At 39.9% G+C, this 25,334-nt stretch overlaps 1 protein-coding gene across 2 annotated transcripts in view; it reads right to left on the bottom strand.

Annotated features, from left to right (window-relative positions):
* The window catches only part of nedd4a (NEDD4 E3 ubiquitin protein ligase a), a 42,131-nt gene extending 22,086 nt beyond the window's left edge, over positions 1 to 20,045 (bottom strand). Inside the window, exons 1-5 of one of the 2 annotated variants that reach the window (XM_085401487.1) lie at positions 19,801 to 20,045; positions 18,442 to 18,515; positions 15,421 to 15,499; positions 15,297 to 15,335; positions 14,981 to 15,034 (exon numbers count right to left, since the gene is read on the bottom strand). In XM_085401487.1, coding sequence (XP_085257613.1) covers positions 14,981 to 15,034; positions 15,297 to 15,335; positions 15,421 to 15,499; positions 18,442 to 18,515; positions 19,801 to 19,845 — 291 coding nt within the window. In that variant the 5' untranslated portion in view covers positions 19,846 to 20,045. Of the gene's footprint in view, positions 1 to 6,699; positions 8,561 to 14,980; positions 15,035 to 15,296; positions 15,336 to 15,420; positions 15,500 to 18,441; positions 18,516 to 19,800 lie in introns of those variants that run through there. The other variant, XM_085401479.1, reaches the window with a different exon arrangement.
* Between the last annotated feature and the right edge of the window lie 5,289 nt (positions 20,046 to 25,334).

Here is a 25,334-nt window from a genome sequence, read left to right on the forward strand (position 1 = left end):
TCAAACTGTCTAACAGGGGTACAAAGTGTTTATGTGAACAAATTTAGATGGAGGCCTCCTTCATCGTGCCCTTGCACTTCTAATAGAGCAACTGAGAAAAGCATAAATCCAGATTAAAATAAACTCTGAGCAAGCTTTTCCAAAATTACAATGAACTGTCCTAAAAACAGCAGTCTCTGTTTTATGCAAGCGGTATTAAGACAAGCACACTTGTTATCGTTGCTGTTATACTGGCAGGCTTTGCATTTCCATTAAGAAACCGCCTGCTTTGCACAGTATTTCCTTCATGAGGTCTTCTAAGAATACTAAGGTTAAACGCACTGTCAGTCCTCTGTGTTTATTTACCCTCCACCATATTATGGAAGTCAGAAATAATTGTATTTATTTTGGGTTTGTTTACAATACTGAATGACTGGAGATTTAACATACAGTAAACAGAGCAGCTGTGGCTGTATATAGAACACTGTCTTTATTGTTTACAGTAGTTTATATTAACAGAGGGTACCCATATGGAAAATAATTAAAAACTATTATTAGCATTGTCTAACTGATACTATGACTTACTCATAAAAGTGGCTCCCCCCACATTTCTCTCCTTTTTGTAATAGAAATCTGCTAAAGAATCCTATTTAATTAGTAAATCATAGTATAAGACATACAGGGCTCACATAAATAACTCATAGAGCTCTTTTTGATGAATAAAAGTAAGAATAAAAGTTAGATAAAGAAATGTTTCATTTCTTTTTAACGGAGACATTGCGCTTATAAAACATTGAGAGACGCTCTTAACTTAAATAGATTACTTCCAAACAGCAGACTCTTGGATTGCAATGTTAAAAGCAGAAGTACTAAAAATCCCAGTTCTTGGAGTGAAAATCCAGAAGCAAGTCAATCCACACAGACTCTCATATTAAAATACCCAATTTTAGCTATAGAAACTGTTTACAGCATGGTTGAAAACAAAGACATTGGTACTTATGGATAGTTTCTCCCTTTATTAATTATTTTTTAATGGAGTACTGTGTTGAGAGAAATATTAAAGCTTCCTTTCCAATTAGTTGTACTAACAGCTCATTTAAGAAATCTGTGCTCCAATTTTGGTGATTGAAATATTTTTTTATTTGTGTAATGCACTCAATAGGAGGTTTAATTCAATTCACTTTCAGTTATATTTATATAACGCCAAATCACATCAGTGGTCACCTCAAGTTGCTTTATATTGTAAGGTAAAGAACATTAACAATCATATGACCCCCTATGAGCAAGCGCTTTAGTGACAGTGGAAAGGAAAAAATCCCTTTTGACAGTACTACACCTCCAGCAGGACTAGGTCAGACAGGAGCGAATATCTGCCGTGACCGGTTGGGGTGAGAGGAGGAAGTCAGGACAAAGACACGGTGTGGTGTCTGTCTGACTTCAAAAATTAAACATATAGTTAAAATGTGGGCACCAAAACCAAACATCTTTTTTTAATATAGGCTGTGGCTCCATCCTGCTATATATATTACTGAGAACTTACAGTATATATTGCAGCTGAATCCATTTTTCTTAGCATCCCGTGCAAGCGGTTATTACTAAAAGCTAGCTAAGGATAAATTGGTTTTACCCAGAAACACAATCTCCAGAATGTCCAGATCAGGTGTTGTGTTTACATCAGCTGATCAAATCCACTGATCTCTCTGCCAAATAAATATTTAACTCAGCCACAAACCGTAGTGCATAAACAATTAAAGCTAACGGTTTGAAGTTGAGTAGGTCACGTCTATATCAGTAGCGAACAGATGATGGAGTGAAATCAGAGCCTCCTGGGTAAGGTGAGGCTAAAGATAACAAAGGGGAAATGCATGCTACGGACACGTGAAAAAAAAACTGCCCAAGATAAAATGATAACGACAGATAAATGTCCATTCAGAGCATCCCTGCAGGCTCATGTGACACTGAATGCAGCTCAAGTTTAGCATATGGCATTAAGCAGTGCTGACCACAGACTGCATGAGGTTGCGGCAAACAGCTACAGACACATGTTGGTAGCCTCAGCGATATCCATCTTGGCTCTGCAACGAAAAGCTGCTTTTGACAGGTGGGCAGCAGCTTGTGAAAAATAAGCTTCTGAGGAGCTAATGTGGTGGTGGTAGCGTGGTGATGATGGATACTGAACTGAAAGCTGACACAGGTGTCAAAACAGCACTTCATTGCCATGACAAAGTTAAGGCAAGTTAAAACACATTATGTCTGACAGCCTAGATGTCATTTGTTATGCTCTTGGGGAATATGCAAACAAATTATTTAACTACAGGATGAAGAATGATGTCAAATATTTCCAACTACTGGCTGTAACCCAGTCTGTAAACCTTTTAAAGCACAGAAGTTGGGCTTTGTATAAATCATATGGGGTTAAAGGGCACTTTGCTGGGCTATCTCTCTAAATACACATTAGTTATTTTGCATGTTAACTCAGCAGCTCCACAAACCCACTTGTTTGTGTAGTGAGATACCCCTAAAATGTTTAATGCTCTATGAAACTGTAAATGCTTGTTATTTCGCTATATAAAATCATTGTTAACATTCATTTGATTCATGTCTTCACCTTGTTGTGCAACACATTCATACCTGGTTATTCATTAACTATGGTGATGACTCATCTGGTGACTTTGGGAGTGCGGCTAACCAGAGCAAAGGAAGTTTTCAAACACCACCACTGATATGAACCGACATGTTCAGCCGCACACAGCTTCTCTTTGTTTCTGGAGCAGTATTTAAAAGTTTTAGGTGATTGTCCACGTGCAGCTGAGAAAAACAAATTCTAAAAATATAAAAAAAAAGGTCCAGAAATAGACAGATGCTAATTTGTCATATTGCAGTATTATTAAGTCTGCAACAGTTATATGTTTGTATTTTTGGAGTACATATGTTGGTTAGCAGTGCTGGTCTGTTTGTACTCAGGTGACCTATTTTTTTGAAGTGGCTATAAAAGGCAGTACAAAGTACAAATTTATACATGTTTGGGCAATAAAATCTGTAGCTGTTTTTAAACATTTCCACTACAGATGTGGGAGGATTATTCACGACCTGTATGGGTTTTATTATTGTCGCATCTTTTTCTTATAGTTACCTAAGATTATGATGCACAAGATCTTAGATAACCATTAGCACGACTCACAGCGTAGGTGGACATGACAATAAAAACAAAAGCGTGTAATACAAAAGACTTTCAAGAAGAACTTATAGTTACTGTGGTTTTGCATTTTAATTAGTTCATTTTTTGTTTTCACTTTATTTACAAGGTCTTGAATAATTAGGCCACATCTTATCTTTAAGACCTCATAGTACCATATCACCCCAACAACTTCGCTCTCAGACCACGGGCTTTCTTGTGGTCCCAAGAGTATTTAAAAGTAGAAGCCTTCAGCTTTCAGGTCTCTCTTCTTTGGAACCAGGTCCTCGCTGGGTGCTTCCCATGAGTGTTTCTTTTTCTCTGACCCTTTTTTCACTAACTGTGTTTACACACCTCTCTGCATTTAATTATTAGTTATTATTTATCTCTGGTTTTCTTCCACATTGTGTCTTTTGTCCTCTCTCCCTCCCCTCACCCCCAACGGGTCATACAGATGGCTGAGCCTGGTTCTACCAGAGGTTTCTTCCTGTTAAAAGGGAGTTTTTCTGTACCACTGTCGCCAAGTGCTTTCTCATAGATGATCGTTTGATTGTTGGGATTTTCTCTGTATTACTGTAGGGTCTTTACTCCACAATATAATAAGCACCTCGAGGCAACTGTAGCTGTGATTTGTCGCTATATAAATATTGAAAAAAAAAGGTTTTACTTTCTGGAGTTGGTTTGCTTGTTTTAATTTAGTTTTTATTAGTTTTATTATTGTTGGTGGCTATTTGTCAGGGATTAAACTGCAGTGGTTCAGAACATGTATTTCTTGCCTAGAAATCAAAACATAAACAGATATATGCACCAAAGCCTCTTCAACGCCACTTCACACCAAAGAGGTTCCCAGTTTGAACCTTCCTGATCAGATCGGGCTTTTCTCTTTGGAGCTTGTTCTCCTTATGTCTGGTGATCCTGAAATTGGCCAGATATCTGGTTATCTGTCTTGCCTTTGCAGCCCAGTGATGGATTAGCAACCTGTCCGGTGTGCTACAGCTGGGATAAGCTCCAGAACCCCCACAACCCCGGTTAAATGACACTCCAGTCGCACAGGCCTAGAAACCAGTCTATGTCTTCCTGGCAACCACAACCCCGACTATTTGGCGAATGGGTGCTGGAGGTTTCTAGCAGGTTTCTCGGTGAAACTGCACCACCAAAAACTGTTTGGCCACCTGTTTTTTGCACTGAAGACGCAGCCCATTCTCACTCCCGAGGCGTAACATGTCGACGTTTTGTCACGTCCCGCGGCGTTCCTGAGGAACGCGAAAGGAGACCTTCGGCGTTCTTATGGTACGCGGCGGGTTATGGCTGGAATCCAGTGCAATGACGCTCCCGCGGTAATAGACGTTCCAGCCCTGTATTCCAGCCCTAAACCTAACCTTATCCCTAGCCCTGACCATAACCTTATTCCTGACCTTAACCAGGACTTTAACGATGTTAAATAGCGTGTTTCTAAGCGATTTGAAGAAAAAGAGCAAACATGTGTAGATTCAGTCCGGACGGTTCTCCTATTTCCTCTTTTTTCCGAGGTCGTCATTTAGGAACGTGGTGGGTAGCCGAAAACGTAATATGGTGACGATTTGTCACCTAGCGTAAAATATTATGCTTTGGGAGTGAGAACGTGTTGGAAGACGCTGACTCATCTGCAAACACCCGCCAACTACTCACTGAGGGGTGGGTATAAATGCATGATGCAAACTAGAAATAGAGATCATTCACCTTCAAAATAAAAGTGCATTTTGAAACATGCTGGTTGTACAATTAAGCAGAACTTTTACTTTTTCAAAGTAATCCGCTAGCGACCAAGGAAGTCAAAATGAGGCTTTCAGTGCATCAACCTCTTTGACACCAGTAACCATTTGCCAACTAGTCTGGGACTACACATTTTTCAATAGAAGACTAAGTTTACTAGTGGATTACTGAGCAGTCTCTAGGCCTGTGTGACTGAGGCCTAAGTTCTTAAGAAACTGGATTGGGGACAATATTGTTTTAGCGCAGTTGTTATTTATATGTCAGTTAACTAAATGGTTTTTTTACAGCTAGTTTCAGTTTAGTTTTAACCACATTCACCTTGTGAGACTAAATGTGTATGACGCAGTTCAGTTTTTATTGTATGAAAATGTGTAGTTTTAATCTAGTTTTTTTTGTGTCAGTGTTTTTTTTTAATTATTATATGGAGAACATATGTCAGAGGGAAGAAGTAAGAAAATCAGTGCAGGTATTACAATTAAAACACAGAACGTTTTGACTCACAGCAGAAAGGAGTTGACTCACAGTCTTGTCTACAGACTCATTAAACACATCCATCAAAGCCTTATTGGCAAGTTGTGAAACAATTTTTCCAAATTAACAACTTTCTCAATTTTTTTTCTTTTATTAGCAATTTTTTTTAGGAGTCAAATTTTTTATTTTTATTTTTAAAGATAATTTACAAGTTTTTCCATATTTATTATTTATAGTTAGGCATGAAGCATGTTTTGGGCCTTCTAGAGTGAAAGTATAACTGAGATTTACCTAAGCAAACGTAACTATTTTAAAAATAAATGGACTGACTAATTAGTGGAGGAAGCCGTCCTACTTGACATTCTGCTAAATGGAGGGGGGTAGGGGTGGAGACTGACACTTGATATTTCACAAACACTGGCTGGCAGTGGCACCAAGGAAAGCAACACACCACCAGTTTACTGGGAAAGGCTCACACTTTCATTCCGCCTACATTACATTAGCACCACACACATGCACGTCCACAGATGGCTGGTATGACTGCGCAGCGCTCTAGTATCATGCAGTTAAATTTGAATCAGTGCTACACACCAGTAGACTATCTGGAGTCAGGCAGAATATTTCAGAGGCACTTTATTTATATCAGCAAGGGGCACCACTTTTCCCACTGCTATAATTAGCCTGGGTAAATACTTAGGCCAATTACTCATAGTGCTAACAGAATAATAAAAAAGGAAACTATTCAAAAGATGAGTTCACACACCGACAGACACACAAACAGGTTGAAAGGGAACCTTTCCCTCTTATTCACTGATTTCTGGGAAACTAATAAGCAGATGGATTTACTGTAATGCAACCGAATACCTTTGAATGTTTGTCCACATTGGGCTTGTTAATTGCATGACTTAGCTGTAGCGATCTTCTCAGTTACAGTTACAGAGTTTTAAGAATGTGAATGGCAGAGCTGTATATCTGTATATCTATATAGACATAAAATACACAGAACTATTTGAATGTTGAACTTTATGCATGGGAAAATTAAGCACAAAGTCAATATAAAATATAGTTGTTATTTGCATTACTTTACACAGTCCAGCTGTTATTTTAGTCCCGTGTACATGGCAGTTAAAGTCAGTGCATGTGGAATCTCCTGGAACCAGTTTAACAACATTTCAGTGAATCCACTTTGTTCTTTACCTTAACATGCTTTCCTGAGCCTTGCTGTGTCACATAAACTAAAAAAAAATGCTTATTTGACAGCTGTTATCTTCTCTATACACTATGAGGTATAAGGCCTGGGACCTTCCATTTAAGAAACTTACCTCGGCACATTGACCTGAGCTTATGGGTGTATTATTCCATTTGTTGCCCGTGTTTATATCAGGAAGAGAGGTAGGCAACTTAGCCGGGCAGCAAGGAGACAAATGAATGTGCACATGTGGAGAGCAGGGGCTGCTGAGTTTGGGATTCGAAACGTGACATGAAATTCCAGTGTTGGCGTAAGGCACCTCGAGGGAAAAGCTCCTCTGTATGGCGTGATGACAGGGTTTTTCCTGGTGGCCTTTTCCTGATGAACAAGCTTTCAGGTTTTTCTCAGAAGGTTTAGTTGAGGAGAACAAACAAGCAGAGGTACTACGATAAAGTTTCTTGTGGCAGTCGTGATCACCCTCTGGGTGCTCTGCTGGGTAATGAGCCTCGGGATATTCCACATTGACTGTAGCTGTTGTTGTGGCTCCTTTTCCTGATATCATTGGTTTCTGGTGGGCAAAGCGCAGCAACAGGCTGCTGGAGTGACGATTTGATCTGTCTAGAGATGATGACACTTCCTTTATTTTGCTCATGTCCTCTGTTTTAGATTTTGGTTCGTCCTGTAAGGGAATATTAAACTGCACCATGTGTTTGGTGTCCCTGAACTCAGCTGAACAGCTTTCTTTTGGGAAGCGATGGCCGATTACTGCCGTGTTGGTGGACCCTTTGGAAGTCACCTCCTCATCTGTCAGTGAGTATCCATTAACAGAAGTCTGAAGAGATGACTGATTAGAGCCCTTCTCTATAGGGAGCGCAGGAAAAGCCACTGGACTTACTGGGGAAGCAGGTGGGGTGCTGCAGGGGCTCTTTGGGAATATAACTAAGGAGGAGCACCGCCTCAGGGGGACCTTGGACTTGCAGCAGTGTAGACTCCTCTCTTGGGTGGTCTTATGCTTTTCTGGTGCCTCTGGCTCGAAGATGCTGTTACTGCTACAGTAGCCGCCATCGCTGGCCATGCTGCTGCTGCACGAACCCCCGTCAGAACCCGCACACGCTCCTCCTCCTTCACCAGCTCCTGGTTCTCCATCCTCTACGCTGCCATCCACCTGTCCGCTGAGCTTTCCACAGGGCTGGAGTGAGATCTGTAGAATTCTCTTCTTATTACATCCTCCGGTGTTAACCCTGGGTATGAACACTGAAGAGTATTGATTATAAGCATAATCTGGTGACAGAGGAGTCACCTTCAAGTGGACAGAATTGTGCGCCAGACTCTCCGAGGGGCTTTGAGCTGACACACTGACTCCGCTTTCCTCACCATGGCTGCTGAGGCTTTCTGACAGAGGGTCCGTGCTGCTTCTCCTTGACGCAAAATGCAAGCGGAGCCGACGTGCCATTCGTTTAACTCTCTAATCCCTGCAGCGCCAGCGGGAGCTGCATGATCAAACTTGCTGGCTGGGAAAAGGAGAGCAAAGCAACTGCTCCAAACTCTGCTCTGTGATCACAATCATTAGGGACTGCGCATTGCCAAAATAGCTCTGGTGACAACCTACATTCCTCTCCAGGCGGACCATGGCTTTTAGTCAGGGGAGGTCAGTGGTTCTGTGTGGAGGCATGACCCAAACAGATGACCTTTGAAAACAGATTAATCTCACTGCTGAGCCCCCTTTAAAGACACGGCCGCGGAGCAGAAAGCAACACTGAGAGTTGAAGGAAAAAGCGGACCTGCTTCATAGCCTTAGCTCAGGGCTAGTTAACTGCACCCTCTGACAAATGTGTAACACCTCACATCTGCTGCTGCCACCTCACTCCTGTTTACTCCCTTGGGGAAAGAAAAAAACAACAACAACGCGGCAGTCGTCCACGCTGCATCTTCGACTAAAGCTCTGGTCAACTGTTACTTCTGCTTCAGGCCACTCACCCAAGACTTCACTTCCTGCTGCAGCTATGCTTCTTATGTTTCTGCTGCTCTGCGCCCCCACAAATATTTTTACCCACTGCTATTGAATTACAGGAAATCAAAGGGACTGACTTTCAACATAATTCTGCTTCAGAGTGAGGACTGGGTGACAAAGCTCAGCTAGCACACAATAAAAATGCCAAAGAAAATAAAAGAGCACCCAAACAAATAAAAACACTAATAAAAATGCTTTTTGATCCTCAGTGACTGAACAACCTGCTGCAAATCATCTGCTTTACTGCAGAAAATTCAACACGATAAGAGGGAGAAAGATTTGTGGGACCGCGGTGACGCGACACCAATCACTCAACACTTCATGTAACAGTCAGTACTCATCTGATTTCCTCTCCACGCCTGTTACTCTGATATTGCTCTGCCTCTAAATCGGTTTTAGCATAGTCTTTAATAGTAAGACGCCAGGCCAGGATAAAGCAATGATTCACCGGTGGACACTTCCTGCTGCGGTGGAAGTCATCACCTAAATTTTTAAGGAGCATGACAAACTGCCAGAAAAAACCCATGATTGGCCATTAATCACTCATCCAGGCAAAAGCAGCTTTAACTGATGTTGACGGTATCTAGGCCATAAGACAAGGCTGGTGACGCACACCGCACGTTCATGTTAAGTCACAGCAAAGCTGCCTGGAAATAGGCACAAGAATTTGGCATGACAGCGAAGATCATGCTTTGCATTGAAGGATAAGTTATATATTTATTTAATAAAGTCTCCAGCGAAAGTGTCTGAGGTGAGGTCATCAATAAATTGGGTCAGTGGGGTGTGGCTAGAGTAGAGGCTGGGCATCTATTAAGGTGCAGCCCTAAAGAGTTTTGATGTTTTACGATCAAACAAATCAGCAGAAAATATGGCTGAACTGATAACGTTGTCCTAGAGGAACAAGGGGCACTGACTGACATCTGACTGGGGTGTCTGAGAGTTGGTGTGTGTAAATGTGTTTTATACAACTCATCACACATGAAGTAATCAAACTTTTAGAGAGCTGAGTAGCATTTCTCAGATCTCTGTCCAAGAAAATATTGACAGGCATTTTTAATCCATCCATGCATGCATTCTCTTCTGCTTATCAGGGTCACAGGGGGGCTGGAGCCTATCCCAGCTACCCATTTTTACGGTTAGAGAAATATCATAAAGGTGATCAAACATCTGCTGCCAGTGTCCAAAAGCCAAACAAGGCGAATGACCTCTTTAAAATCTCTCAGTGAGACATGCTTTTACAGGAGACTCTTTCCGGAGTAGTGTAAAGAGCTTGGAAAGAAAGCAACTGGACTTCTTTAAGTTTATTGAAGACTTATTTGGCACCTTTCTAAATTTTAATTTCAAGGACTCACACATGAATTCATATAATTAAGCACTTTCTAACTATCACACACTGTCTTTCTCTAATGGATTTTTCTGAAGAACTTTGGGGATCAAACCACTGACCTTCTTTTTATCAGATGACCCGAATGACTGAGCAACATGTCCTGTTTTGTTCACTTATACCATTTCTGATTTACTAGAATGTTTCTACTGATAAACTTACTGCAAACCAAGATATCAACAGCTACATGTTTGAAGCTAGCTTCCTGCTAATGTAATAGTGTAAGTAACTGCTACAGGTTCATTTTCCACACATGGAAGTTCACTGCAGGTTCTATTTAGGATTAGGCTTAATCCATGTATGAAAAAGCCACTGATGTAGTTTATCTTCACAGAAGAGATATATTTAGTGTACTATATAACAAATTTTAGTGATATATTAATACCTCCAGCTCCAGTCCCAGTCTGAGTATGTTTTTCTACCTGCCTGATTGGTTTGGATAAGTTTGGCTGCCTCTCAGCGTTTAGCTTTTTTTCATAGTCTTTGTAAATGTTGTTTTGCTGTAGGCTACAAAGCAGCTACCATTGTATCACTTTCTTTTACCATTTGAATCGTGCCAATTAATTCAAGTGCAGGTAACCATAGCAACTTCTGCATTCATGCTGTCTCTGGAAGTGGGGAAGGGGCTGCTGCAAAGACACACTCATGTATTTTAAGCGAGAACTGTACAGCAGCATCTGATTTACTTTTTTATGGTTTTTGTGGGTGTGTCTAGCTGCCTCTGAGATAACTGGGAACTAGATATGACCACACTGCTGCTAGATTAGATTATGGGGGTGTGCTGGCATAGCCTGGAGAAGTGATTTACTAAAGAGTTTAACCCTGTGGAGTCTGACCTCTTGCTATCAGAATATGTAATTTTACTTTTTTTAATTGTTCTCAAGAGTCTGGGTAATCAAGGCTGTGTACTATCTAAAAATCTGGCCAAAAAAACAAAGTGTCCAAATATATGCATCCATCAAAGTTTCACATTTTGTTAAAGTAAAAACTACTTTTGGTGGTGCTAGAGGACATGTCATAGTCCAAAGGAACAAAGATTTATGCTGTGGGAATAATAAATGTTTATTTATTAAACTCTCAAGAGGCTATAATTAAAAGTCTTAGCCAGAAGAATCTTATCATCCCAAGATGTGAAAGCTCACACTGTGGAAACACCATGTGGAAACAATAATCATCCAATCAACACATCTCGTATGAGACGACCAACAAAGCACGTTTCTTGCTGAGCTCTCGGTGTGCCAGAGCTGCGCGCGCGCACACACACACACACACACACACACACACACACACACACACACACACACACACACACACACACACACACACACACACACACACTTTCACAGCTCTGACACACCCTCCAAAATACTCCAACGTGTAACTGGAGCATGACAAGGCAGAACTGAGTGACTCACCCCCGTCTTTATTTTATCATGTGACTGGAAACCTGTGACGTAGTGACAGGTTCCAGAAACATTCAGCCATTTAGCTGCAAACGAAAGCTCGTGTGTTGACGTTTTTTTAATGATCTAGCGACTGACTGTACCTGAAAAGTCTGAGCAAAACCCGCTGAAACATGTTGAATGTTATGGTAACAAATTTATGATGTAGAAACTCCACGATTACAAAAAGCATCACAAGACTATTAACAGTGAGGTGATTCAGATTTCACAAGAGTTAGAAATGTGAATGTAATTATCATAAACTGATGGGACTGCTGGATGGCTGCCCAATGCTTGGCTTTTTATTGACTTGTAATTCCAAGAATCTACTTTGCCGCTTCCTGGTATTGTTGGGGACCAAACTTCACCAGTGATAAAAGTCTATGAAGCTGTATACAGCTCCAGTGGGAAAGGGGCAGGTGATTCACTGATTCTACAAACTGCAAGACATGTATCGCAGTTATAAGAAATGTAGCTTAGGACACTACAAAGAATGACAACTTCTTTTGTTTACTTTCCATTATAAAAGAAAGTTAGTTATGAATGAAATATTAAATATGGAGCAGCAAAACAATCAAGAAAACAATCCAAAGCTTCCAATAAAAAAACCTGTATGAGCTTTGGAAAACCTGTTTTCCCCCAAGTGATTGCTGGAAATTGCTGGCAGCCAGTAGATGAAATTGGTCCCAAAGAGGTACATGCAGTGCTGCACATAGGAACTCCTTGCAGTTGCTTTGCTCACTAGCAGATTGCCACAGTTGCCACATGTAGTTTGCATGGACTTGCAAAAAAATTGCAGACTGCTCGCCGAGCGGTAGTAAAACTGTGAAAAGTGAGACGCAAACTAAAAAATGGAGACTGTTTGACTTCAAAGTAAAAGCTGGTCGCTCGTCAACCAGTCTCTAGGACTAAGCACTAGTAGATGTTTTTATCATTATCATTTTCTAGCCTGCTTTGTGGACACAAGTGTAGTTGGTGCTTTTTTTTAGCGGAGGATCAATGCAAATTGAACAACAGCAGCTCAAGACAAATATCTACACCAAGTCTCTGAATCCAGATTAGTCTCTGATACAATCTTGAGAACATCAACAATGTCTTCTGATATTTATTATTTCAACTTATAGACATATTATTGCTGTTTCTTGAAGGAGACAACAAGGAGAGCGACTCCAAAAGTTAATCAATTCCTACCTCTGGCAACACTTTTATAAATATGTTCATACTTTTTAAAATAATCGTAAAACCAAACCGTACAACCAAAGCTTACCGTGGCAGATGCATAAAAGGAAACACAGGAGTTTTATTCAACGTGAAGCTAATTTGTAATACGCATGCACATCTCTCTGGTGCATGAATATAAGAGTGATAAAGAGAGTTTTCAGTTCATTTCTGCCTCTGTGAGTTGAAGTGATATTTAGTACAGTCACATAAGGACTTCTGAGCATCCATGTTGGTTCACTGCTTGACCGTGTTGACTTTGCATACAGTTACAGACTGTTAGCTGCGAAACTCAGAAGTGGTCGTGTCACTAGAGTCCGCCTGTTCGTGCGTACCTGCTTTGTATCAGCCCAGAATGAAACTGGGTCAGCAGCTTATCACATGTCCCCCTACATTTAGGCTACATCCTAAAACCTTTAACATCACTTTGCGCCAATTGTGTGATCAATAAGGAAACACTAGACGCAGGCATCGATATTCTCTTCAGTCTCCTATTCAAACTATTCAGCTGCATCCTCTCCATGCCCGTAAGATTTGCCCCTATTTACAGTCATGAATAATAAGGTATCCCAGTTTCCAACAGTACTTCAAGTGTCATGGCAAAATAAGGGCCTCTGTGTATTTGACAGGCAGACAAAGCACAGTTAACCTTGTAATGACTGGGGCATACCCTCCTCCATACAAATATGAAACATACTGTACCATTTTACGACATGCAACGGCTTCTTTGCACAGCAATAAATTTTCTTAATCAATAAATGGGCAAAACTGAGTTGTGCAGTGTGAAAGCTGATCATTTTTTATATTCAATTTATTTAAGACGACCTTATAAAAAACCCTGCAAAAGTATTGCCTACTTTAATCAAGTTTGTTACTCTTGTGTTCTTAGAATAAATTACAAATATTTTCCTTATTATAAGATATAATTTTAAAAAAAAGTCTACTGAGCTAGTAGATCTGATCTTAATTTCAGTGGAAAATAAGGCTTTATAAGTTGCAATTTAAGACCATAAACATGATCTAAAAGTGACCTTAGGCTCCAGCAACTAGCAATTTAAGCCTATTTTACTTCTGCTGGTCAGACAGGAAATGTATATGTGCTATCTTGGGATTTGTAAATGTGTTGAACCATTACTCGAAGTTATCACTTTCTGCAGACTGGAGCCTGGTTCAAGTGTGCAGAGCATGAAAGTAAGTAAAGTAAATGCTCATTATAGGCTCAGATCGTGGTTGGACTCAGATCTAGTGGACAATGCCAAATGACAAAAACGCACTGAAGCAGATAAACTGGGAATATTACTGTTATGTTAGCACTTAATGTGATAAAATGCAGAATATATTTGCAGTAAAAAACTTTTGTTTCATTCATTGTCTGTCTTCAAATCTCATATCTGCTGACTCTCATTCACATATAAAATAAAAATGTAGTATATAATGCCACCATCTCATCTACAACCTCATTTGACTTGACCAAACACACACATATACAGATCACAGTAGGAGGTCTGTATTTGTTAGGCAAATCTGGGGAATTAAAAAAAAATTAACTAATTAATAATGTGTTAGAGACCCAGTTTACTCTTAAATGTTACCCTGATCAGTCTGTCCCATTCTAACAGGAATTATTGGGGCGCCTGTTTAGCCTACTCCACAGCTCCACGTTACACTTTAGCTCTACAATATTTGACCAGCTTTGCATTTAGACAATCCAACCACAACTAAAGAGCATAATCCCAGTACCTTTAGTAATTAAATCCCCTCCAGATATCACATTTCACGTGGATTTTACACTGTGTGTGGAAATACTGACGATAAAGATCTGCTGCTGATCTGCTCACTTATTTTCACTTATTCACATTTGTTTTCACATTTGCACTGACACACACACACACATGGAAACCCATGCCCAAAAGCTCCTGGCAGACAATTTTTGTGCTGATGTTAATCCCAGAGGCGGTTTGAAGGTCTGCCAGGTTTTACACAGTCAGCGACCGCACTCTATAACTTTACGTGGTATGACACTTTGGTGGTTGACTTGCTGTAGTACCTAAAGTTTGCAGTAGCATAGCTTATAACGTATAGCTTGGTTGTGAATATCTCGGAGGGAGGACACTTCACCAACTGACTTGTTGCAATGCTGGCATCTAATTACAGTTTCACAAATTCAGCGAGCGCATCGGAACAACCCATTCCTTCACAAATGTTTATAAAGGCAGACTGCACATCTAGGTGCTTGATTTTATACACCTGTGGTAATGTGACTAAAAGCACCTGAATTCAAAGAATAAGATTTGTCGCCCAATGCAGTTTAGTGTAGATCATATACAGAAACAAAAATAAATAATTAAAACTAACTCACCAGCCGGTTCTCATCAAACACCTCAAACAGCAGACGATGCTTCTTAGGATCAACCTGAAACACGACAGACACTTTAAAGTCAAAGCTGCTTAATCGACCAGTACAATAACCAAGATGCGTGGACAACACTGCCAGAGTAATTCAAGCGTCACATGTTATGGCTACATTTGATTTAAATCTGATTTTGGAATCATGTTTTTCTAAGTAAGCATTGATTTGACTGATATCGCATCAGAGTACATTCGTTTTATAAAAAAAACAAAAAAACATTACATGCATTTTAAAATGTGCTTAATGTGAATCACATTTCACTTACTCTGAAAAAAAATTCTTCATTCCACTTGGGGTCCAGTGTCTTCGGGTCAAATGAAAAGAGAAAAGAATAAAATAAATCAACGAGATATGAGCACGACTTCAAAAGCAGGTGTTCACGCATTTACCTTTTTGATGGTTTTGGTCTGAAGGCTTGCGATTTCTCCAGTGACAGGATCATACAGGGACAGTCTGGTATAGGGATCACTGCAAAGGAAAAACAGAGACTCATTAAGTCATTGGTCTATACAGATTCAAACAGTTATGATCTGCTTCCTGCCCTCAGCGGTTTATTCAAAACACTTAATATCAGCCTCTACCTTCAGAACGTAAGAAACATTAACGAAATTGTTCCAGCTTGACATGCTCATAATTGCAGTTTCTAATTTATTATAATTCTAGGAACTGTGCATAGAAACCACATCCATCAAAGAAACTGTATTATTCATTGCTCTCTCTTAACAAAGCATTAGTGATGCATTAAATGACGAGCGCTCCACTAGAGCGGTACTAATAGAGCAATTTTGGCCATTACGCGAACAATTAAACACGAAATGGACATAAAGACAGAAGAGTCCCAAAACAACCAACAAAATCAACAGAAGCTCTCAATTATGCGTCTTTGCTTTGTATGCCGTGCTATGTGGAAGTTAGGGGAATTATTTTCAACTTTAAAAAACTAAAAGTGGGGGAAAGGTATGAGTGAAAAGTGTTGTAGACACACTGGTTTGTGGTTCTTTGGAGGGAGTCCCAGAGTTACAACAGTACAACAAATCCCCATAAAAACCCTGAATGAGGGGTGGAAATAAGAAGGGTAGCCAGCTGTATCTAAATATTTGAGGAATGTTAACCATCAGAAAACAGAGTTTAACACTTTAAGACCTAGCATAGAACCAAGTCCGCCAGAGCTTATATTATATTTTTACATTTTTGGGAGCATTTTAAGTTGATATACATCAATACAAGCATTATAGCCCAAATTTGAATAATATGTATGCATTAAGTTCATAGTAATTACATAAATTGCAAAAAATGCAATAAACTACAAAAAAAATTGAAAATCGTTTTTCTTTAACATATATTTCTAGTTAGAGAAATTTAAGAGGTTTATCCCTCAAAACTGTAAATACAAAAAAGTTGCACAAAATAGTTTCCCACCACAGGAATTTTATTTTAGTTTTATAGTTTTATTTTTGAAATACACCAATTTTTATATACTGCAGGAAAAACGAAAATAAATATTATAATGGAAATTTGCAAAAAAACAGCATATGCATCAAAATAAACTATTTCCAGCAGTGCAATATGAGTCCTAAGCATCCCAGAAATGACACAGAAAGTCATAAAGTCAAACATAACTTTTAAAAGCACAAGTATAGGCTCATAAGGCCCTGATGGTAAAAAACTACATTTCCGCAAAATAATGTCACTTCCGGTTTTGGGCAGGTCATGGCGGACATGCGATAGTTCGCGCCGATGGACGTAGGAAGTGTTACAAACAGCTGATCGGATCGGCAAAGCGTGTTTCTGGAATATTATGTTTTTGTTGCTGCAAGTGCTTTTTATGCAGTTTTTGCAAAGCTATATGTGGAAGGAAACTGTGACCGAGGACAAGCTGATGGCATAAGATGTAAGTACAACTCCTCCGGTTTCATATGCAAAAAAATTTATTGCGCTAGCTTACATGGTTGCAGTGCTACCGGGATTTAAAAATAGTTATGCAAAATGGAGCGTGCCCGCTCCGACCGGCTTTAAAGGGTTAACTAAAGCTTTTCTGCAAATGACACAGAACAAAGTCCTTCTGTTTTTTGGAACAAATGGAGGATTTAATATGAATCAGTGATTCACAAATTCTAGTAAGCTCTGATTGTAATGTAAAGAGGAAACAGACAGGAACAAAGTGCCCCCTGTGCTCTGGAAGTTGGTGACTTAAGATTTCTTTCAAATCTGCTGTGAACATTTTTAATAATCATCGATTTATTTAAATAAATGATCACAAAGAAATTGTATGGTTGTCAAGTTAGGTGTGGCTGTGTGCAGGCAGGAATAGGACCCAAGGTGCAGACTCCGGAGACGGACGTGAACTCAAAAAGGCTTTAATTAGGTACTCAAAAATATAACATAACTGAAAAAACTCAAAACAAACTTAAACTGGAGAAATGACAGAACACACAGCTAAGAAAACGGTAGATCGCGACACGGACACAGAGAAACACTGGTCTTAAATACACAGAGGGAGCAATCAGGGAATGGGTAACAGGAGGGAAACCCAGCTGGGACAAATCAGGACTGACGAGACGAAAGGAAGCGTAAACTGAACACACTAAGACAGAGACCTTCAAAGTAAAACAGGAAACACATAACAGACTCACATGCAGGCACTACAGAGGGAACAGAGACGTGGGATCAGGGCAGACACAAACACTGACTGAACACGGGGATATAGGAACTTAAGATACACATAGACGCGAACTAGACAAGGGGATGCAGGTGATAGGGGAGACAGAGCAACTAAAGAAGACAGAGACATAAGCCATAAGACAGAACTCAAAGAAACCAAAAACTAGGAAGTATAAATAATATCAAAAACTCAAAAACCCTGGGTCGACGACCCAGGCATCCTAACACAAGTAGCACATGTTGCTTTTCTCTTTAGATGTCCTGCAATGCTGCACATTAAATATGTTTGTATTTTGAATCGCTGATAAAACTAAATGAGAAATGCCAAAGAATCACACTGAGGTTTGGGGAAATTTATTTAGAAGATAAAAAACATTAGTCATATATTTCTAAAACAGTGGATTAGTCTAATCAATCAAACTGGAGAACAACCTGTAACTCTTCTGATTTTAAAGGTTCAGGCTTCTAATTCTGCTACAAGTGTGTGTGATTTTTTAAAGTTTACGACAGTTGATAATCCTATTTCTAATTTCATAAAGGAAGAGCTCTGAAGGTCATGTGGTATGTGGTTAGATTGCAAAACACATTAGTGACAATGCCCTGACCCCTGAGTCTCAGACTTTTCCAACACTTCCTGTGTTGGAAAACAGTGGCTGTATTAAGAATGCCCACTTAAGGCACAGGTGAAATTATGTTGTTGTTGTTTGAGCAAACTGGCATGAAAAACAGACCATGTTCCTTCAGCTTACCTGGCTCCAAGAATATCCTTTTTGGCCAGTCCAATTCCAGCAATGACTTTCACCTTCAGGATTCTGTTATCCTCCTGAATCAACAAAATAAAATAAAACAAGTCTATTTACAGTACAGTAAGATACAAATAGGGACAGAGACTGCATACAGCCTATAGCTTTGACTTCTGCTGCACATATGTACACACACAGGCAATATTACTCAGTAATCATAGTTTTCTGACTTTTTATTTATTTTTAACTTGTGTCTTGTTTGCACACTGTGGGTCGAGAGTGTAATGATATTACACTCCTGTGCGTGTCCTGTAAACATGGCAGAACTGACTTTGACTTCAGTCCAGTCCAGAGTTATCCTAAACTGGATAAGCAGAAGAAAACAAATGGATGGATGCATGGATGGATGAGGACAAGCATGAGGCGACTTAGGTGTATTTGATTATTAAGACTGAGCTATCTGTGTCGCTGAGTCAAGAGTTTGGATTGTAACACTGGACCTAAACTTCTTAAATCTTCCACCTGCCCAGTTTATAATAACTCTAAAACTAATGAACACTAAACTGACACTCACCTTTTCATACAACACAAACTAAACAGAAAACCCACAAAAAGCACTCTTATTATAGCTTCATAATATAGTAATAATCTGCGCATGGGCAGTCTACTGTATACCGATGACTTGTATGACAACAGGTGTCCAATAAGTGATAAAAGGCAATAATAAGAGTGTACCAGCACTGATGCAGTGTGGCTTCAGTCTGATCGTTACCACATGCATGCACGCACACAGCTCGCCGTGCAAGCACGCATGCAGTGGTCTCAGGGTGATGTAACATCCTCACAACACTTGGCTCTTGTGCCCCATTTTTACCGTAAAATCAGTGAATCATCGGGAGATTTCGCAACCTGTCACACTGACCCGAGCTCCTTACTCTGCATTCCCCGTTTTGCTTTCTTGTCCTTCTCTGAATCTTTACACAGACATCTGCTGCTTCGGTAGAGCTCAGTTTTGTTTGTTTGTTTGTTTTGTTTTGTTTATCTTGAGCAAACACAAAAGGCGTTGACAGCCCAGGAGACGACGGGTTTCCTGCCCACGAAAAACAAAAGCTCTATTATTTTCAAGGCTCCTCTAACACTGCCTGGCAGTAGTTGGGAGATTTTCAAACTACATCGATTGTCTGCTAATAGGTAACACATTTATCTGGCGGAGACGAAACTCCGAAGCGAACAGACGCGGTAAGTTAGGGAGAGTTAGCTCGCTAACTCGACGCTCCGGTTAGTTTCTAGGTTAGCTGCCGTTGGTTAGCTGGCTAACGACAGCGGCCTCGTTTATAAACCCCCCCCCCCCCCCCCCAAGTTTACCTCATCTGTCTGAAGTCCTGAGATCTGTGAAGAAACTGAAGCCATAATAGTATCCTCGCCCTTCTTCCTCCCACACAGCGACAAGAAGAGGAAGAAGAAGAAGGAGGTGGCGGTGCGACAGTCAGTGCTCCGCAAAGGTGTGCTTTTCCACTCCGCTGTAAGTGAGGTACTCCCTCCGTGTGTTTACCCTGCTGGATGGCGTGAAACTAACCTACTGATAAAGCTGTGACACCTTCGTCACTCTGTATCCATCCTCCTCCTCCGCCTTCTATTCCTCCTCCTCCTCATGCTTCCTCTTCCTCTCTGGGTCCCCCTGTCACAGCCTGAGGAAACCCAGAGGGAGCTTCCTAGAGATCGATGTAATGTCACAGTGCGTGCGTTATCTAAAAGAAACCATACATGTTTATTACAACGTAAATGAGACAGGCATTAAACAGGTTGGTCGCACTGATAGAGAGTAAAAAGCACATATTTGAGTGTTATGAAACAAAGATAATATATTCAATTAACCCGATTAAAAAAAAAAATTAGTTTAGTTTTGAGTTTAGTTTTTTCCCAAGGGTTTCCACTTCCCTATTTCAGTTTGAAAAGTTTAACTTTAGTTTCGTTTTAAAGCCCTACTTTCTCTGACAGTACTATCTGAACACTCTTAGGCAAGCTTTGTTGTAATTTCTTTAAGTAGTCTTCAGGAAGCACGTTGAGCTACTGTTGTGATTTGGCGCATTTCTGTATCATACAAAAAGACTGATATGTATTGGTGTAATTGCGCTTCTTTTGATTGTGATTAAACTTCTTTACACTGACAGAAAGATGATTTCACTGGTCAGTGCTGTAGACAGTCACTGTTGTACCTCTATCCTGACCTCCTCCATACACATTAACAACAGTTCGAACCAAAAACTTTGCATTTATCACTCTGTAAGAAGTGTTTCTGTCATGGTCCGGGTGAATACGGGGTGTTTCCACTCTGCTGGGCTCCACCTTCAGACGGAGACTCCAATCAGCTTCCACACCTGGTTCCAATCAAGTCACCTGCATATAAGACCAGCGTTCACGACAGACCCCTGCCAGATCTTCTGCTAACACATGTTAGTGCTAGGCCGCCAAGCCCTTGCGAGAACTCTGGATTACTGTTTTTTCTCCTCACCGTGTTTTCTTTACTTTTTCGCCATAGGACCCATCTGCCTGCCTCCCTGCTCAGCTCCCCACTCCAAGCCTATTCTGGACCTGCTTTGGACACTCCTCACCCGGAACCCCCTGGACACTCCCTCCTCGATTGACACCCCAAATCTGCAACGCTGACTTCACACCTCCCTCCAAACCCGCTGACCCCTTTGTCCATTCCCCGGATCCCTCTGTGGAATCCAGCCCTCAGAGTTTCTCGTTCACAGTCTTGCCTCACAGTTTTCCGCTCATAGCTTTCACAGTTCATAGCATGCATAGGTTATAGCATTCTTAGTTTTCTGTTTTGTAACTTCGCTCAGCTCTGTAAATAAACTCTGTGCTCACGCCCGTTTTGCCTCCCTCTGTGTCTGCATTTGAGTCCACACCCACTGCCTGGCCCTCTCGGCCGTAACAGTTTCCACAAGGACAGGGCTTTTACATAATGTCCACCTGCTGTGAGATAACATTTTAAGCCTGACACTTCTTGTTTTGTCCTACATATGTCCAGCTTTCTCCATTTTTTAAGGACAAAATGCACACCATGCCAAGATATGAAGCTTTCAGCTAATAGATCTTTGGGATTCACCTTGTTGGTAAAAAAAAAACAAACAAAAAACAAACAAACTATTTTTTTATCTGTCAAACGGTGTGATTTTTCTTTGATTCAACTACAGAAATGGAAACAAATGATGTGTTTTGTGATAAGGTGCTTATAACAAAGTGCCTAAAGATAGAATTTTAAATTTATTCTTTGCTAAATTGTCTGTTATGTCTAGACACAACATTTTTTTTAATGTCAGAATGATTCATAGGTTACTGTTAAGTGGCTTAACAAACAATAACGGCAACAACAAACATTCCTCTACAATTTATCAGGTACAAGGACCGCACCGGAAGTGAGTGAAAAAGCAGCCAATTTCCAAAAAAAGCTCCAAAAAGCCTGAGAGCACCTTAAAATAATTCCAAGAAAGTTGATGTGGTGCAAGACCTTTCCACAGTATTGTACTGTAGTTCTAGATTTTAGTTTAGGTGTAGTTACCTATAACACTTATATAACACCAATAAAACTCCAATACAAATACAAATGCACGTGAACGCAATTATAAAAGCATAAACTGTAAGATCAGCGACACTGCTTAAGATTATAACATCACAATAAAGGAAATTTACAGATGAAGAGGTGGAAGGAGTAATCTGTTAGACACCCATGGAAAAATACTACAAGAGTGGTGACTCGGTGTCACATGGCATGTTGAGCTGCTCTGCATTTTTATCCGATTCTTCCCAAATTATTTTGACAGTGTCTCACATGTTTATAGGGCTGTTAAACTAATTTTAGTGCAGGAGTTATATGGCGTCAAATTTGATCAATTGTAAAATACATAATTAAAAAAAACAGCTTTTCACTTCTTCATTTTAGTGAAAGTACATTCTGAAAACATTCACATTTAATGAGTCAAACTGATCCAAAATGATGAACAACCTGAGACGTTTTAAGAAAAAGCTATTTCTTTTTGGGCTTTTTAGCCTTTATTGAAACAAGAAACTTACAGTAAATGGCTTCAGGGTTGACTCTAACGCAGGTTTCTGCAATATTCTTATCACATTTGGTCACCTGCTCAACCTGGTGGGCTATACCGACGCCCAGGAAAAGCTTTATAACTACATGTCTCAGTTTTTCCACATTCACTGATTTGCTTTCATCATGTGAACATTTACAGATCCAGAAAGCCACAAAAAACATCACATGTAGAGTTTTTATAACTAAGCAATTAATTGCTTGCTGTTGTTGTTGTTGTTTTGTTTTTGTTGTTATTTTTAGAAGTAATTAATGATTTCACTTCATGTTTGAGATGAAGTCTAAACATGCTTAAAAGTCAAAACATCCACTACAATGATACTAATACACAATTAAATATGAAATAAATATAAATTTAAAAAAGCTTAAAAATGTTGTACACTTGCCTTTATTTAATTTGAATGAGGAGAGAAAATAAAAATGTAGGCAGATGTAAACATTTTAGGAATGTAAACCATCTATAACACAAAGTTTAACTCAAGTTCCTTCTTTTTTCAACACAGAAAAAGTCCTTCTGTGTTTTTTGGAGACTGGAGGACATGGCACAATCTTCCAGCCCTGAACGTCCCCAAGGTCAAACCGTGCAAAAAACTCAAGGGCCATATCTCAGGCTCTACAGGCCTCACTTAGCGTGTTAAATAAATGGAACAATGTGACAAAAGTGGAGATGTTTGGGCATAATTCACAGTATCACATTTGGTGAAAACTAAACATAGCATATCAGCACAAATGCCAACACACTGGTGAAGGGCAATGATTTGGGCTTGTTTCACAGTCACAGAGCCAGGGCAGTTTGGAGTCACTGAACTCCCCTGTATGCCAAAGTATTTTAAAGTTAAATGTGAGGCCGTCTGTCTGCTAAACCTTTGTCCACATTGTGTCATGCAACAGGACAATGATTCCAAGCACAGCAGCAAATCTGCATCAGAATGGCTGAAAAACAAAAGAACTAATGGCTCAGTTAAAGCTTCATCCTGATTGAAATGCTGTGGCGGGACCTTAAGAAAGCTGTGAATGAACAAATTCCTGCAAAAATCAATGAACTGAAGCTTTGTTATTAAGAAGAGTGACCCAAAATTCCTTCACAATGATGTCAGAGACCGATAAAGTCATACAGGAAACAGTTACTCCAAGTTACTGCTGCTAAAGGTGGCTCTACGCGCTGCTGAATCTGAGGCTGTAGCTGTCAAAACGTGTCAAAACTGGAACTGATCAGTGAATCACAAATTCCCGTATTCACCTCTTCACAGAAATAATCAAGATTTTGTTTCTCACTTTTCAAATGTGAGGATTTGTTGTTTTTCCTTTTTTGTGTGTGTATCAATGTAATGTAATTTATATATATTTGGGTTGTAACATTGCAACAAGCTCTTTGTTGTGTTGTTGTATTTTCTAAAAGTGCTACACAAATTAAGTTCATTGTGATAAAATGCAGTATATTTGTCGATGCCATGCCTTTAACCTGCATAGTTTTTTTTTATTTATATCAAAATTTCATGTGTCCTGCATTGTCCCACACAAACATGCCCTTTGCCCCACATTTAGTTTGTTGGGGTCCAGTCAGCCCACACCTTATGCAGACGCTGCTTCAGTTTTTGATATGCATTTGTAATTGTACCCTGTTAAATGCGTTTATAAGCTGTTGTAATCACAGCTTATATAATGTACAAAAGAACTTATGGCTCAGTTACCATGTGGCTCTCCTTCCTGAGACACAAGTTTCCTCGCACTAAACAATAAAACATTCACGGCCTCATCACTCTTGCAGTCACACAGCTACTGTACACATGCCTTGGTTTGTTTAAGTTCTTTCTTTGTGTTTCTTTCATTGAAAAGAAACCATTTGCATTCATCAAGCCAGTTCTCGTGGCTGTGCCACCCGATTTGTGACAAGTGGGGACCCGTCCAATAAATCTAATTTCCTGGGTGTGTCACATTTCTTTTTATAACTAAAGAACAGCTTACATTCACCTAAAAATCGCCAAGGTTGGAAAAATGTCTTTGTCCCACAGAAGAGTCTTTAAAAAATAGATAAGCCTAAACTTGTTTAGTACATTGAATTCAGCCGTGGTGGACACTGAGCAGAGGGAATGCACATGCTCAGTCTCAACCGCCTGATGTTGATATTATGCTTTATGGTTAGGGTATGTGTCTTTTTATGTAAGCTTTTATTGTTTTGTTGGATGCATGTATGCATGCATGTGGAGCCTGTTATAGTCAGTAAAGATAATAGCCATAATAAGGGTCACATTTTTCCTTTAAAGTACAAGTTTGTGCACAAAAAGTGCTGCATGCAGGATTTCACCACAGACAGTGTCAGCTACAGCAGGTGTGGAGTGGAAGCTGTGGCTCCAACCTAATTAAAATGAATTAAGGATTCAGCAGTACAAAAAAACTGTATGCAGAGGGAAACTGAATAATTATGTCATATCGCTCTTCATATTTTTGTGGGTATTTTTGTGACATTTTGTATTAATGTTGATAATTTAGCCGCATACAAAACAAAACTGAGTATTAAAAGAAATTGCTAATGTGGAATCCGAGTCCTCTGAAATCCATGGAAATCGGTCCGATTGTGACTGTGACTGTTGAAAACTCTGCTGCAGACCTCGTGCTGGACATTTGAACCCATTGTTTTCGAATATTCTGGTTAAACCTCAACTTTTTACAGTCAGTATAGATAAGAGTTTTCTTGGCCTGTTTCTGATTACAACAAAACCCATGTTTGTATCTGTGAGTGGATTTCAAGAGTTCAGCCTCTGATTAATGGAGTTTTTTCTCTGCTTGAGGC

This window comes from Rhamphochromis longiceps, linkage group LG1 (assembly GCF_057381845.1).
Source record: "Rhamphochromis longiceps isolate RC_006_pf linkage group LG1, R_longiceps_female_GT1.1, whole genome shotgun sequence".
In the NCBI taxonomy this organism is placed as follows: Eukaryota; Metazoa; Chordata; class Actinopteri; order Cichliformes; family Cichlidae; genus Rhamphochromis; species Rhamphochromis longiceps.